Source organism: Gorilla gorilla, chromosome 23 (assembly GCF_029281585.2).
Source record: "Gorilla gorilla gorilla isolate KB3781 chromosome 23, NHGRI_mGorGor1-v2.1_pri, whole genome shotgun sequence".
In the NCBI taxonomy this organism is placed as follows: Eukaryota; Metazoa; Chordata; class Mammalia; order Primates; family Hominidae; genus Gorilla; species Gorilla gorilla.
The window spans coordinates 29,656,944-29,674,009 of record NC_086018.1 but is presented as its reverse complement, the minus strand read 5'-3'; the positions used below and the strand labels follow the sequence as shown (position 1 = coordinate 29,674,009).

The 17,066-nt window shown below is 46.0% G+C and overlaps 1 protein-coding gene across 2 annotated transcripts in view; it reads left to right on the top strand.

The window, feature by feature from the left end:
• Nucleotides 1–262: 262 nt before the first annotated feature.
• Nucleotides 263–17,066, top strand: part of PISD (phosphatidylserine decarboxylase) — a 44,095-nt gene continuing 27,291 nt past the window's right edge. The window contains exons 1-3 of one of the 2 annotated variants that reach the window (XM_019018329.2): nucleotides 263–683; nucleotides 12,073–12,152; nucleotides 14,587–14,762. In XM_019018329.2, coding sequence (XP_018873874.1) covers nucleotides 619–683; nucleotides 12,073–12,152; nucleotides 14,587–14,762 — 321 coding nt within the window. In that variant the 5' untranslated portion in view covers nucleotides 263–618. Of the gene's footprint in view, nucleotides 684–12,072; nucleotides 12,153–14,586; nucleotides 14,763–17,066 lie in introns of those variants that run through there. The other variant, XM_055374288.2, reaches the window with a different exon arrangement.

Sequence of the window (17,066 nt, the reverse complement as noted above, 5' to 3'; positions counted from 1 at the left end):
GCGAGTCTCTAGTCAGTGCTCAGTAAAAAGTAGCAGACGTGATTGAAAACTCGTTTTCCTCTTACAATTGAAGATAGGAACCTTTTCAAGAGCAAGCACCAGGCACCGAATTTAACGACTGGTTGCATTTCTAGGTGATCCAAGACCGTTTGCCCCCGGTCTCCCTGGCAGCACAGCGGTAGGAGATAAGAATGATATGACACCATGCTTGCAAAGTGCTCACAACACACTCCGGCGCTTAAAAAACGAGAGCTGAGTCATGGATGCCCAGTTTCCCCATCCCTAAAATGAGCAAGTTCGATCACTTGAAACGACATTCTTGGATCTTGGATGACTCAGATTTTCCAGGTATACGCGGAAAGGCACCCAGAGGGAAGGAGGAGGAGTGGCAGTGCTGCGACCAAGCCCAGGTTTAGCGAAACCTACAGCTCCACTAGTTCCCCTACCTCCGCAGGTGCCAAGCGGGTTAGGTGGGGAGTAGCCACAGGGCGGAGCTTAGTCGGCTCCGCCCCCAACCCGCGCTTTTCTCATTGGCCCACTGAACTCGAGACTCGTGACCCCTTAAGCGTGCGCCCAGCGTGTGAAGGGGGCGTGGCTCGCTGAGAAGGAGCAGACAAGATGGCGACGTCCGTGGGGCACCGATGCCTGGGATTACTGCACGGGGTCGCGCCGTGGCGGAGCAGGTATAGCAGCGCGGAGAGACTACCTTGGGGCGTGGGGCAACCTGGGCCAAGCTGGGATCTGAAGAGAGATGTTTCTGTGTCGCGGGCTCTGACACAGAGCCCACACAGAGCTCGCTCTGAGGCGAGCTCGGGTGGAGACGGAGCCACCTTCACCTCGAGCTTAGGAGCAGGTGCGACTGCTCCTGCGTAGGGCGGTCCGGATTTACTTAGGGTGTGGCCTAGAAGCTCTCGCTTTGCCCTTTCCAGCTAGGTGGAAGTTCACGAGGGACAAAAATCAGATGAAATAGGCTACCTGCCTGTCTCTTGAGTCGAGGCAGGGCTTTCAGATGTTCAGATGCCATTTTCTCGTGTGTTCGTTTTCGTAGAAGGAGCGATGTCCTGTGGGAAGGACATTAGATTGAGTGTCAGGCAACTTTCATTTCTGGATCTTAGTCTTTTAAGCTCGAGGGTTAGGTTAGGTAATCTCAAAACAATATGTTATGGGGCTAGAGTCTTGGTTACCCTTGTGACCCCCAGCTGTTAGGTTCTTAGAAATGTGGGAGACTTGAGGGTTCTTCTAAGTCCAGCTGTCTCTCTTTGGAGTTAATGAGAATGAGGCTCCGAGAGAGGGAGGGATTTGCTCAAGTTCACCTAGCCAGTTTGTAGCAGAGCCAGGACCCCCATCAAGGTACCCCCTCACGCGACGATCTTTCTCTCAGGCTGCCCACCGTGAGGGCAGTTGTTATACAGAAAATAGCTTAGAGCATTTGGAGTGTCGGAAAATGGATTAAAATGTTGTAGCTGTGATTCAGAGTCGGCTGCCTGGTGTCATTTCAAAGAGCTAAGATTTGAGAGATGCGCCATACTTGTGTGTTTTCTACAGGGTTCATTTTGTCAGGGTTGATCAGAGGATAACCTATTGTTTTGGGAGGAGACGGACACTGGATTTGGACTGAGAGGGAACAGAAACCATCATTGGTCTTGTTATGAAAGCGTCACTCTTTCATCATTAACTGTACAGAAATGATTATCTCTCAGGAGAGGGCTCTGCATTGTGGTGGTAACTGTTAGAATTTGGGCAGGAGACTTTGTTTTCAATGTTATTACCAGGCGTGCTGTGTGTGAGTCAACCCTGAATTCATTTAAAGTGTGTCACAGGCTGGGCGCGGTGGCTCACGCCTGTAACCTCAGCACTTTGGTAGGCCAAGGTGGGTGGATCACTTGAGGTCAGGAGTTCGAGACCAGCCTGGCCAATGTGGTGAAACCCTGTCTCTACTAAAAAATACAAAAATTAGCTGGGCGTGGTGGCAGGCACCTGTAATCCCAGCTACTTGGGAGGCTGAGGCAGGAGAATTGCTTGAACCTGGGAGGCTGAGGTTGCAATAAGCCAATATTGCGCCGCTGGAGTCCAGCCTGGGCGACAGAGTGAGACTCTGTCTCAAAAAAATTAAAAATAAATAAAGTATGTCACGAATTGAAAGGACTAAAATGAGACACTCTTAAAAATTTTTTTTTGTTGTTGTTGTTATTTGTTTTGGAAGTCAGAGCCTCACTCTCTTGCCCAAGAGGGAGTGCAGTGGTGTGATGATGGCTCACTGCAGCCTCCACCTCCTGGTCTCAAGCAGTTCTTCCACCTCAGCCTCCTGAGTAGCTAGGACCAGAGGTGCACGCCACCCCGCCCAGCTGCATTTTTTTGGGGGGTGGGGGTGGAGACAGGGTTTCACCATGTTGCCCAGGCTGGTGTCGAACTCCTGGGCTCAAGTGATCCACCCACTTTCACCTCTCTAAGTGCTGGCATTACAGAAGTGAGCCATCGCAGTCCACCTACGATAATTTTTTTAAATGATGAGAGGAGGCTGTACCTCAGTCACCATCATTAAAAGGGAAAGAAAAAAAGCTATATTTTAGTACCAGTATGGATAGATAAGGCTAGACTTAGATGCAGTGGGTGAGAGAGATGAAGATTTGGGTACAATAAGAAACCTTAATTTTCAAAGGTATTCTATATCAAGATGGAAATGATATTAATACACAAACCAAAAAGATAACATTTCTGTGGGTTTTTAGTAAACAAGTGCCTATTTGTGAGACATGTAAATGAAAACCTTATATTTCAGGTAAGTTTTTCAATAACTGGGTGATATGTGACAGGTGATAGATAACATCTTGGGTGATAATTTAGGGACATGTTTCCCAAACTCATTTGATAAAAGAATGGGCTGAATGGGCTGGGATGCTTGTTAGAAATAGAGATTTCTTGGGAATCTCTCTGAGCCTGCTGTAGTTTGGGAGGCTGGCTGATTAAAAAAAACAAAGCCGGGCATGGTGGCACATGCCTGTAATCCCAGCACTTTGGGAGGCCAAGGTGGGTGGATCATGTGGTCAGGAGATCGAGACCAGCCTGGCCAACATGGTGAAACACCGTCTCTAACAAAAATTAGCCGGGTGTGGTGGCGTGTGTCTGTAGTCCCAACTACTCAGGAGGTTGAGGCAGGGGAATCTCCTGAACCCGGGAGGCGGAAGTTGCAGTGAGCTGAGATCACGCCACTGGACTCCAGCTTCGGCAACAGAGCGAGACTCCGTCTCAAAAAAAAAAAAAAAGATTCCAGATATGCCCCCATCCTACTGCCAATTTCAGATTCAGTAGATATAAGTTGGGGCTCTTTCAACTGTAGTTTTTACAGGTGATTCTTAGGTTCAGGCAAGTACGGACAATAGTACCTAGGAAGTAGCTTCTCGTGCATGACTTCCATCAGAAATATTTATGGCATCCCTACCACTGCAAACCACACTGTCAACGGACCATAGAGAAGGGAGAAGAGAGAAGGGAAGAGGAGCAAATGAAGAAATTAAAAACATTTGAAATAGGCCTTGTCTTCAAGGAACTTTACTATATACTTGTAATACATGGTGCAATACGGGATAAAGCCTTCAAGAGGTCTGTCCATTCTGTTTTAGGAGAACTTTCACAGCTTTAGAAAGCAAGGGAGACATAAGGACTATAGGCAAAATGTTACTACTAGGGGTGATGTTAAAAATGTCTTAGGCCTGGGCGTGGTGTCTCATGCCTGTAATCCCAGCATTTTGGGAGGCTAAGGCGGGTGGATTGCATGAGCTCAGGAGTTCAAGACCAGCCTGGGCAACATGGCAAAAACCCATCTGTACAAAAAACACAAAAATTAGCTGTCATAGTGGTGCATACATGTAGTCTCAGCCACCTGGGAGGCTGAGGTAGGAGGATTGCCTTGAGCCCAGGAGGTTGAGGCTGCAGTGAGCCAAGATCATGCCACTGCACTCCAGCCTGGGCAACAGAGTGAGACCCTGTCTCAAAAAAAAAAAAAAAAAAAAAAAAGAGAAAAAATAGTGCAACTGGCCAGGTGTGGTGGCTTATGTCTGTAATCTCAACACTTTGGGAGGCTGAGGCAGGAGAATTGCTTGAGCCCAAGAGTTCGAGACCAACCTGAGCAACGTAGTGAGACCTCCTCTCCACAAAAAATAGCTGGGTGCACATCTGTGGTCCCAGCTACTTGGGAAGCTAAGGTGGGAGGTTCACTTGTGCCCAGGAGGTCGAGGCTGCAGTGAGCTGTGATTTCAACACTGCATTCCAGCCTGGGTGACAGAGTGAGACCCTGTCTCAAACAAACAAACAAACAAACAAACAAACTTATAACCAGGATGCCAAGGAGACAGACTAGTGAGAGTGAATGCTGGTCATAGATGATTGATATGACCATCCCAGCGTATGTCAGCTGAATATCAACTCTTACTTTTAATAATAACAACCTAACTAGGTGCCAGGCCCTGAGCTAAGGTTTTGCATGATTGTCTTCTAATGAGGTGAGTTTTGTTTTTGCAGGTGGAGAAACTGAGGCTTAAGATTAGTTAAGAAATTTCCTAAGGTCACACAGCTGCTAAGAAGTGGCAGCGCTGAGATTTGAGTTGCACAGGCAGACTGGAGTGCTCAATTGTGGGCTTTAATTGCCTACTTGAAGGTTGCGATGTAGAATGCATGTAGAAGAGACATCTGTTTGAACCCATCCATTCATCTTTCTGGGGCATACTCTCACTATTGAGATTGAAGGCCAGTGAGAACACAGATAAACCCCGTGTTCATCGAGGTATACATACAGTAAACAAATAACTGAATACATGCAGAATCCATTCATTTTGGGTAATAAGAAATGCCATGAAGAAAAAGAAAGCAAGGTAATTAAGAAGTTAGTGCTCAACAGAAAGACAAACTTTGCATGTTCTCACTTATTTGTGGGAGCTGTAAATTAAAACAGTTGAACTCATGGAGATAGTAGAAGGATGGTTACCAGAAGCTGGAAAGGGTAGTGGGGGGATGGGAAGAAATGGGGATGGTTAATGGGTATCAAAAAAATAAAATGGGCCGGGTGCAGTGGCTCACGCCTGTAATCCCAGCACTTTGGAGGTCCAGGCGGGTGGATCACCTGAGGTCAGGAGTTCAACACCAGCGTGGCCAATAAACCCTGTCACTACTAAAACTACAAAAAAAAATTAGCCGGGCGTGGTGGTGTGCTCCTGTAATCCCAGCTACTCAGGAGGCTGAGGTAGGAGAATTCCTTGAACCTGGGAATCAGAGGTTGCAGTGAGCTGAGATTGCGCCATTGCACTCCAGCCTGAGCAACAGAGCAAGACGCCATCTCAAAAAAAATATAAAATAAAATGAATAAGACCTAGTGTTTGCTAGCACAACAGGGTGACTATAGTCAAAAATAATTTAAAATTATTACATTTAAAAATAACTAAAAGGCTGGGCACGGTGGCTCACGCCTGTAATCCCAGCACTTTGGGAGGCTGAGGCGGGTGGATCACGAGGTCAGGAGTTCAAGATCAGCCTGGCCAAGAAGGTGAAACCCCATCTCTACTAAAAATACAAAAAATTAGCCAGGCATGGTGGTGGCTCCCAGCTACTCGGGAGGCTGAGGCAGAGAACTGATTGAACCCAGGAGGCAGAGGTTGCGGTGAGCTGAGATCATGCCACTGCACTCCAGCCTGGGCGACAGAGCAAAACTCCATCTCAAAAAAACAAAACAAAACACTAAAAGAGTATAACTGGATTGTTTGTAACACAAAGCTTAAATGCTTGAGGGGATAGATATCCCATTTACCTAATGTGATTATTCCATATTGCATGCCTGTATCAAACTAGCTCATGTAACACATAGATATATATGCCTACTACATACCCAGAAAAATTTAAAAAAAGAATTAAGAAGTTAGTGCTCAAGAGGGCCAACTCTTGGGCATACAGTGCTCAGGAAAAACCGCACTGAGGAGGTAACATTTGAGCAGAGAACTAAATGATGTGGGAGTGAGCCACATAGGAGAGGGGTGTGCCCAGCAGAGCAAACAGCAAATGGAGGAGTGTGGAAAGGGGCACATGCGGTGTGGACAAGGAGCGGCAAGAGGAGTGAGTGAGGAGGAAGAGAGAGAAAGTAGCTAGAGATCTGAGAGGCTGACAAGATATGGGATCTTGTCTTTCTGTTTTATTTATTTATTTTCGAGACGGAGTCTTGCTCTGTCACCCAGGCTGGAGTGCAGTGTGCGATCTCGGCTCCCTGCAACCTCCGTCTCCCAGATTCAAGCAATTCTTCTACCTCAGCGTCCTGAGTAGCTGGGACTATAGGCACCGACCACCACACCTGGCTAATTTTTGTATTTTTAGTAGAGATGGAGTTTCACCATGTTGGCCAGGCCAGTCTCGAACTCCTGACCTCGTGATCTGCCCACCTTGGCCTTCCAATGTGCTGGGAGTTCTCACAGGCGTCAGCCACCATGCCTGGCCTTTATTTTTTTGTTTTTTTCAGACAGAGTCTTGCTCTGTCATGCCCAGGCTGGAGTGCAGTGGTGTGATCTTGGCTCATTGCAACCTCCACCTCCTGGGTTCAAGCAATTCTCCTGCCTCAGTCTCCTAAGTAGCTGGGATTATAGGCCACCACCATCACACCCGTCTAATTTGTTGTATTTTTAGTAGAGACGGGGTTTCACCATATTGGCCAGCTAGTTTTTTGTATTTTTAGTGGAGACGGGGTTTCACCATATTGGCGAGGCTGGTCTCAAACTCCCGACCTCAGGTGATCCACCCACCTCGGCCTCTCAAAGTGCTGAGATTACAGGCGTGAGCCACTGAGCCTGGCCAGTGGTAGTTTTCATTGCCTTGCCAGTGGATTGAATGTGGATGATGAGAAAGAAAGGACTTAAAAATGAGTCCTGGGCTGGGTGCAGTGGCTCATGCCTGTAATCCCAGCATTTTGGGAGGCCAAGGTGGGTGGATCACTTGAGGTCAGGAGTTCGAGCCCAGCCTGGCCAACATGGCGAAACCCTGTCTCTACTAAAAAAATACAAAAATTAGCTGGGTGTGGTGGCTTGCCCCTGTAATGCCAGCTACTTGGGAGGCTGAGGCAGTAGAACTGCTTGAACCCAGGAGGCGGAGGTTGCAGTGAGTTGAGATCACACCACTGAACTCCAGCCTGGGTGACGGAGCGAGACTGCATCTCAAAAACAAAACAAAACAAAACAAAAACAAGTCCTGGCCTGGTGCAGTGGCTCATGCCTGTAATCTCAGAACTTTGGGAGGCTGAGGTGGGAGGATCACTTGAATCCAGGAGTTTGAGACCAGCCTAGGCCAGATGGCAAGACCTTATTTATCTCCACAAAATATTTAAAAATTAGCCAAGTGTGCTGGTGCACACCTGTAGTCCTAACTACTCAGGAGGCTGAGGTGAGAGGATGCCTTGAGCCCAGAAATTTGAGGCAGCAGTGAGCTATGATCATGCCACTGCACTTGAGCCTGGCAGCAAAGCGAGACCCCATCTCTGGGAAAAAAAAAAAAAAAAAGGGGGGGTTGTACCTGAGTGGCTGGATGAACGGTGGTACCTTTTTTTGACCTGGTGTGTTAATTATAGTAATGTTGGTACTGTAACAGATAAACTCCAGCATTCTCAGTGGCTTAACACCGTAGAAGTTTCTCACTCTTGTAAAGCTGCATTGGGTGCTCCTGATTGGCAGGGCAGCTGTTCTCCAAGCAATGTTCAGGGACCCAGTCTCCTGCCATCTTTTTTTTTTTTTTTTTTTTTTTTGGAGATAGAGTCTTGCTCTGTTACCCAGGCTGGAGTGCAATGGCGTGATCTCGGCTCACTGCAACCTCTGCCTCCCAGGTTCAAGCAATTCTCCTGCCTCAGCCTCCCCAGTAGCTGGGATTACAGGGGCACACCACCACGCCCATCTAATTTTTTGTATTTTAGTAGCTACTGGGTTTTACCGTGTTGCCCAGGCTGGTCTCAAACTCCTGAGCTCAGGCAATTCCTCCACCTTGGCCTCCCAAAGTACTAGGATTACAGGTGTGAGCCACCACGCCTGGCCTTCCTGCCATCTTTAATACTTCCCACAGTCGGCATGTTTCTCTGCATCAAGCTGGCTGGTGGGGGTAAGCTTGGAGGTGAATGCCTGGGAAGCCTGAATGATCCTCAGATTTCATTGGTTCGCACTCAGTCTCATGGCCACACCTTGCTGCACGGGAGGCTGGGAAATGTAGTCTAACAGGTGTCCAGAAGAGGAAGTGCTTTTGGTAAACATCTGGCTAGTCTCTCCTATGGATAGAGAACTCTGGGGCAGGAGCAGATTGAAGGTGAGAGAGAGGGTCAGGAATCCTGTCTTCTACAGACTCAGTTTGAGAGGACTCAAAATGGGGCCATTGGGTAGCTGGCCCCTGGGGGAGCAATGAAGGAGTCATCAGTGGATGGTTCTTTAAACCCATGGGACTGGATAAGCATCTCTGGGGAGAGTTTATAGGTAGAGAAGAGATCTGAACCCTGGGCATGGCAAGAATCCACAGTTAGGAAGCAAAGGAGAATTCACAAATAGAGACTGAGAAGAAACCAGAGAAATAGGAAAAAAATCACGGTCCCAAAAGCCCAGTGAAGAGTGTTTCAAGGACAGAAGGATCAACTGTGTCATGCTGCTGAGACGTCAAGTAAGATGAGACCTCAGATGTGTGTGTGCATTGGTGTTGGTAACATGCAGGTTGTTGGTGACCTTGATGAGGTGGTGTGATAGGAACAAAACCTTACTGAGTGGGACTAAGAGAGGCTGAGAGGTGAGGAAGTGGTAACAGTGAATGGAGAGCTCTTTTTAGGCTTGGAATGAAGGAGAGCAGAAAAGTAGGGAGTACCAAAGAATGATAGCATGGTAGACAGTGTTTGTGTAAGACTGAAGAAATGACAGCATTCATATGAAAATTGGGACGATCCCGTAATAAGATTCTCCTGCCTCAGCCTCCTGAGTAGCTGGTACTACAGCGTGTGTGCCACCACACCTGGCTAATTTTTGTATTTTTAGTGGAAATGGGGTTTCACCATGTTGGCCAGGCTGGTCTCGAACTCCTGACCTCAAGTGATCCACCCGCCTTGGCCTCCCAAAGTGCTGGAATTACAGTCATGAGCCACCATGCTCAGCTAGGTGTTTATAAGTCAAGGAAGTTTTATGTGAAAAAAGGGAAGTACCTAAATCTGATGTACCAAACTGATATAATGAAGCATTTCCCAGTATTTGTTCCAGCAGCTGGGGCTACAGCGGTGGACAAAAAGCTGAGCTGTTTGTTCTTGGGCAGGGTTCCTCAGGGGGAAGATGGATATGCAAAACAAACCACCTGAGTGCCCTGTGTCCAGTTACGGTGGATACATAAATGATCATCTCCCATTCCTATTTCCTCCTGTCAGACAAAGCCTTGTTAATCATTCTGCAAACATTCTTTCAGTTAGGGGTTTTTCAGTATTCTGGAAAACACAATGCGGCAATGTACAGAACACAACAATTTATCCTTTAGTCAGTTTTTGCACTTCTTGTTAAAATTCTGTTTAGAAAGCAGGGTTTTAGGCTTTTTGCTGTGGCAGTGGGAGTCTCCAGTCTAAGAAATGAACATTGTTCAGAACTGAAAGAACTTTCATATACTGAAATATACCCTTCATTGTGTTAATAGCTGTACATCTGTCTGGCCTTGGGGGTGGTGCTTGTCATGGTAAGATGCTTTTTCTCCTTGTTTGCCTATAGGAGAATCAGATTCATCATGTTAGCTACAACAGTGCTATGCTGCAAGGTGGGTGTGGTTTTTTTTTTTTTTTTTTTTTAAGGCAGGGTCCTACTCTGTCACCCAGTCTGGAGTACAGTAGCGTGTTTTCGGCTCACTGTAATCTCTGCCACCTGGGTTCAGGCGATCCTCCCACTTCAACTTTTTGGTTAGGTAGGACTACAGGCACATGCCACCATGCCCGGCTAATTTTTGTATTTTTTGTGCAGATGGGGTTTCATCATGTTGCCCAGGCTCGTCTTGAACTCCTGGGCTCAAGCAATCCTCCCACCTCAGCCTCCCACAGTGCCAGGATTATAGTTGTGAACCACAATGCCCAGCCTGGCAAGGGGGGTGTTTGTTTTGTTTTGTTTTGTGATTCTCCTGCCTCAGCCTCCCGAGTAGCTGGTACTACAGCGTGTGTGCCACCACGCCCGGCTAATTTTATATTTTTAGTAGAGACGGGGTTGCACCATGTTGGCCAGGCTGGCCTCAAACTCCTGACCTCAAGTGATCCACCTGCCTCGGCCTCCCAAAGTGCTGGGATTACAGGCGTGAGCCATCATGTGCTCAGCCAGGTGTTTGTAAGGCAAGGAAATTTTATGTGAAAAAACGAAGGTACCTAAATCTGATAACATTTGTAGGATATCTATATAAGACATAACTTAGGCCAAGTGCTGTGGTTCACACCTGTAATCCCAGCACTTTGGAGGGCCGAGGCAGGTGGATCACTTGAGGTCAGGAGTTTGAGGCCAGCCCGGCCAACGTGGTGAAACTCTGTCTCTACTAAAAATACGAAATTAGTCAGGTGTAGTGGCATGCGCCTGTAATCCCAGGTACTCAGGAGGCTGAGGCATGACAATCGCTTGAACCCAGGAGGTGGAGGTTGCAGTGAGCCAAAATCCGCTCCAGCCTGGGTAACAGAGTGAGACTCTGTCACAGACACACACACACACACAAAAGACATAACTAAATATCCACGAAAGTAAATATTATAGTGTGAAAGTAATAAATGCAATTCTATTTTTCACAAAAATATCAATTTAAACATTTATAATAGAGTGAATTATTCTATCATAAAGGGTTCCAAGGAAAAAAATGTTTATTGACTCGGATACAGTTTTTTAACTTTAGATTTCAGGTCAGTATTTGGTGAAACTGAAGTGATATCTGAACTGAAAGTGAGATATTTCCTCTTTGATTAAGGGGAAACTCAACTAAAAACTCATTAATGCTTTGCTTGCTGGCATAGTCATTTATTGCCACTGGGAATATGTCTTATTTCTTCAGGCAAAGATGAAACAAAGAAGAGAAAGTAACTGAACCAGAATAGTATTTTCCTTTTTTTTTGAGACGGAGTTTTGCTCTTGTTGCCCAGGATGGAGTGCAATGGCACGATCTCAGCTCATCTCAACCTCTGCCTCCCAGGTTCAAGTGATTCTCCTGCCTCAGCCTCCCAAGTAGCTGGGATTACAGGCATGTGCCACCACATCCAGCTAATTTTGTATTTTTAGTAGAGATGGGGTTTCTCCATGTTGGTCAGGCTGGTCTCGAACTCCCAACCTCAGGTGATCTGCCCGCCTCGGCCTCCCAAAAAAAACCCAAAAAACCTTTTTATTGGGAAATAGTTTCAGGCTTACAGAAAGTTATAAAAATAGTACATAGAATTCCCAAATACCTTTTACCCAGATTCCTCAAATGTCAGCCCTATTTGCTTTATCATCTTCCATCTCTGTTTATATGTATATGTGTGTGTATACATATACATTTTTTTCCTGAGACAGTGGAGAGCAATTTGCTACCTTGATGACCTTTTGCTTTTAAGCCCTTTTCTAGGCTGGGCCTGGTGGCTCATGCCTGTAATCCCAGCACTTTGGGAGGCTGAGGCTGGTGGATCACATGAGATCAGGAGTTTGAGACCAGCCTGGCCAACATGGTGAAAACTCATCTCTACTAAAAATACAAAAGTTAGCCGGGTGTGGTGGCGGGCACCTGTAATCCCAGCTACTAGGGAGGCTGAGGCAGAAGAATCGCTTGAGCCCGGGAGCAGAGGTTGGAGTGAGCCAAGATTGCGCCACTGCACTCTAGCCTGGGTGACAGAGCAAGTCTCTGTCTCAAGAATGAATGAATGAATTAATAAATAAATAAATATTTCAGTCCTTCCCCTACAAGGACATTTTCTTATTTACAGTACAGTTGTCAAAACCAAGACATTTACATTGCTACAATATTGTTATTGAGTGTTTAAATTTTGCCGATTAATCCAGTAACTTTAGTTTTAAGAATAATATTTAATGGTTCATTTTTGCTTGGTTATAGCCTCCATCCCTGTGAGATCACTGCCCTGAGCCAATCCCTACAGCCCTTACGGAAGCTGCCTTTTAGAGCCTTTCGCACAGGTAAGGAGCAATTAGAGATGGTGGTGACCCTCTCTCTGCCTCAGTTTGGTCATCTGTAAATTGGGATAAACATAGGGTTGTTGTTAGAGTTAAATGAATTAGTATGTGGAAAGTACCTGGCATGCAGTTATCACTGAAGCGTTAGCTTTTCTTTTTTCTTTTTTCTTTTTTTTTTTTTGAGACAGTCTTGCTCTGTCGCCCAGGCTGGAATGCAATGATGCAATCTCGGTTTACTAAACCTCCACCTCCTGGGTTTAAGCAGTTCTCATTCCCCAAGTAGCTGGGACACAGATGTGCACCACCACGCCTGGCTAATTTTTATTGTTAATTTTTGTTGTTTTTTTAATATTTCAAAGACTGCATGCATACTGGCTAATTTTTGTATTTTTAGTAGAGATGAGGTTTTGCTATGATGCCCAGGCTGGTCTCAAACTCCTGGCCTCAATGATCTGCCCACCTTGGCCTCCCAAAGTGTTGGCATTACAGGCCTGAGCCACCATGCCCGGCCTCATTATGTCTTTTTGATTATAGCCATTCCGATGGGTGTGAAGGGGTCTCATTGTGGTTTAGATTTGCATTTCCCTGATTACTAATAATGTTGTATTAGTTTGCTAGGGCTGCTGTAACAAAGCAACACAAACTGGGTTGCTTGAACAGCAGACGTTTGTCTCATGATTCTAGGGCTAAATGTCTGAGATCAAGGTGTCAGCGTTGCTTCCTTTGGAGGGCTGTGAGGGAGAACCTGTTCCATGCCTCTTGCCTAGCTTCCAATGTTTTGCTGGCAATCTCTGGCATTCCTTACATATAGAAGCATCACTCCAATCTCTGCCTTCAGCTTCACCTGGTATTCTCCATGTGTGCATGTCTGTTTCTAGATTTTCCCTTTTTATAAGGACACCCATCATGTTGGATTTGGACACACCTTGGCAACCTCATTTTATTTTATTTATTTATTTACTTATTTATTTTTTTGAGATGGAGTCTCGCTCTGTCGCCCAGGCTGAGTGCAGTGGCAGGATCTCGGCTCACTGCAAGCTCCGCATCCTGGGTTCATGTCATTCTCCTGCCTCAGCCTCCCGAGTAGCTGGGGCTACAGGCACCCACCACCATGCCTGGCTAATTTTTTGTATTTTTAGTAGAGATGGGGTTTCACCGTGTTAGCCAGGATGGTCCCGATCTCCTGACCTTGTGATCCGCCTGCCTTGGCCTCCCAAAGTCCTGGGATTACAGGCCTGAGCCACCATGCCCAGCCTGCAACCTCATTTTAACTTGATAATCTCTGTAAAGACCCTCTCTCCAACCAACTAAGGGCACCTTCTAAGGTACTCAGGGTTAGAACTTCAACATAAGAGTTTTGGGGGAGTTTTCAGCAATTTAATGCATAACAGATATTTAGCCTCTGTCTTTTCTTGTGCTTATTGGCCAGTGTATTTTTCCTTTGGACAAAGGTCTATTCAAATCCTTTGCACATTTTGATTGATTGATTGAGAGAGTCTCACTCTGTTGCCCAGGCTGGAGTGCAGTGGCGTGATCATAGCTCACTGTAACCTTGAACTCCTGGGTTCAAGCAATCCTCCCACCTCAGCCTACCTAGTAGCTGGGACTATAGGTGCAAGCCGCTGTGCCTGGCTATTTGTCTTTTTATTGTTGACCTGTAAGAGTTTATGAGATTTTGCATTTGAGAGAGAATACCAGTGCCTGATCAAAATTGGGCCTGCATTATAAAAGCAAGATCAAAGAGCCCTGGGTGAGAAATGGTGTTTGGCTTCAAGTTCTGGACCTGTTGGTGACCACCTGGGCAACCTTGATTAGTTTCTTGACCTCTTTGTGATTCAGTGTTTTCATCTATTAATACATTTTGTGACCTCAGTGGCAGTTGAGGTGCATTGTAATTCTATAGGAAAGATGCCTGTCCTGTACTTACTGACAGAATTTGGAGACAGGAGGGTCTGAGTAGTGGCCCAAGGTTGCAGCTGCCTGCTAGATATGTTCAGGGTCCAGTCACCTCTACTGAGGGCTTCTTTTTTTTTTTTTTTTTTTTGAGACGGAGTCTCGCTCTGTTGCCCAGACTGGAGTGCAGTGGCGCAATCTGTGCTCACTGCAAGCTCCGCCTCCCAGGTTCACGCCATTCTCCTGCCTCAGCCTCCCGAGTAGCTGGGACTACAGGCGCCCGCCACTGCGCCCAGCTAAGTTTTCTTTTTGTATTTTTAGTAGAGACGGGGTTTCACCGTGGTCTCGATCTCCTGACCTCGTGATCCGCCTGCCTCGGCCTCCCAAAGTGCTGAGATTACAGGCGTGAGCCATGCGCCTGGCCCCCTACTGAGGGCTTCTGAGGTGCACTGACTTTTCCTGACCCTCCTGTTGGTGCTGTGTTTGCATGACTCTTCCCTATTCCTGTCTCCCAGGCTCGAAATTGTCCTGTTTTTTATTACAGATGCCAGAAAAATCCACACTGCCCCTGCCCGAACCATGTTCCTGCTGCGTCCCCTGCCCATTCTGTTGGCGACAGGTGGCGGGTATGCAGGGTACCGGCAGTATGAGAAGTACAGGGAGCGAGAGCTGGAGAAGCTGGGATTGGAGATTCCACCCAAACTTGCTGGTCACTGGGAGGTAGGAATGAGGTGGAACTGCCTTGGGTTCTCGTCCAGCAAACTTTGTCTGTCACTTTTCCAGTTGTTCCAAAGTTGAAATGTTTGAACAAGTCAAATATGCTTTCTTGGAACTCATGTCTCCAGTAGGTTTTGGCCAGATACAGGAGTTATAACTCTGGTGTCAAGTCAAGCTTGTCTTCTGTTGCCAGACCTTACCCTTGTCTCCCCAAGGGTTCTGAGTAGAAATTTCTTGCTGTTGAAGTCTCAGAGCGTATGTCTTGAATTGGTGCTGACATCCTGGCTGTTCTGCTATTCTTGCCCTTGTTAGTCGGAAGAGGGCTGAAACTATTGAGCTTTTGTGATGTGGATTAGTTCTCACCAGGAACCAGACAGAAATAATCAAATTCCTTTGTCATTATTGCTCAAAATGCTTCCTTCCATCATAGTCACACGATAGGGGCAGCCTGCATTGTTATGGAATGCACGATACGTAACGAAACATCTTGTTCATCTGTGCTTCCCATGTCCCAGGATGATTCCTGACTCAGAGGAGACATTCAGTAAATTGTGAAACTGAATATAAAGGTGTAAGTTTAACAATTGCCTTTTTTTTGCAGCCATAATTTAACAAATAAAAAATCTGAAATATCAAAGGACCAGTAATAGGTCTTAATATTCTGGGCAAAAGAGGGGGTGACAGTTGAGGCTTTGTGATATCTGGAATGCAGTGGTGATCCACTCCATTTTGCTAATCCAGATCAGCTGAATCTATTCTAATAGGACATACGGTGACTGGGGCATTAGGATGCTGAAGGCAAGTCTCAACCATGCTCCGCAGTAGCTGTGTGAACTGGGACATGTCACTTTCTGTCTGGTCTCATGTCTTTAACAGTAAAACAGCAGGTTGGGTTCGAACATGACTCTGAGATTCCATCCAGCTCTAACACAGTTTATCTAGGAGTATTTGCTGCCATTGGCATTACATGCTACATTATAGGTTTCCTTCCAAAATCCTTTTTTGGACTTTAATTTTGACCATTTTCCTCCAATAGAATCTAGTATACAGACTTCACTTGATTTCTAACAGTCCTGTAAAACCGTGACTTAGTCAACTGGCCATACAGATCCAGCTATGGGAGTTACCCTAAGAGATATCTGTCTGCTCTTGCCCCGTATGTCCATGTGCCTACCCTTTGGCCTGTTCGTACGCCTTGGGCTTTGTAATAACCTACCTTAAACAAAAAAAAAGTTTTCCGGTACTATATCACAAATTCCTTTTGGTGAAGGGTAATTATGTAGTAGGTGAGTCACACTTTCAAAGTATGCTGCCCTCTGTTCCCTGTGGCATTGCTGGTTTCCCCTGTAAACATCATTCTCCATTAGATTAGTAGATTAGTAAAGTACTTGTAAAGTGTAGGTAGCACGTGACTGTGACTGCATGACCCCCCTCAAGTGTTAAACCCAAGCTGACATCTTTCTGACCTTGGAGATTTTTGAGGCTGACTCACCCTGTGACGAGCTTGCATGCTTTCAAGAAATTCCCACACACTTCAAAGGTTTCCCAAAAGAATATAAATTTGGAAGAAACCTGCCACTTCCAAAATCATAAAAGACCAATGCCAGTAGTTTTTTAGTATCTGCTGTTTATGTAATTGGGGTTATTGCCATACATAGTTTCAGACCTGGAAGATGGTTGTAAAGAGGACAGGGTTGATTAACTCATAAGTCCCAGGGCCTGGAAAGTGACAGGACACTGGAGTAGAGTGGCCTAATGCAGTGTGAGGTCTCAAAGCACCTATTGGTAAAGAACTGGGCTTAAGTTAGATACTCTTCTTGATTGAATAAAATGGTCACAGAACCACTCCTTGATGTTCTTTTTCTTTTTTTGTAGATATGAGGTCTTGCTCTGTTGCCCAGGCTGGTCTCAAACTCCTGGGTTCAAGCAACCCTCCTGCCTCAGCCTCCCAAAGTGCTGGGATTACAGGTGTGAGCCACTGTACCGGCCACTCCTGGATTTTCAAGTGGGACTCCAACACTTCATTTTATGAGGGGGAAATGGTCTGGACTTGGAGTTGACATTGGAGTTTGAGTATCCCTTATCCAAAATGCTTGGGACTGGATTTTTTTTTGGATTTTTCAATATTTGTATATATATATATATATATATATATATATATACTGAGATAACTTGGGGATGTGACCCAAGTCTGAACACAAAATTTATTTATTTTATTTAATTTGTTTTGTTTTTCTTTTCTTTTTTTTTTTTTAGACGGAGTCTCACTCTGTTGCCCAGGCTGGAAGGCAATGGCGCAATCTCGGC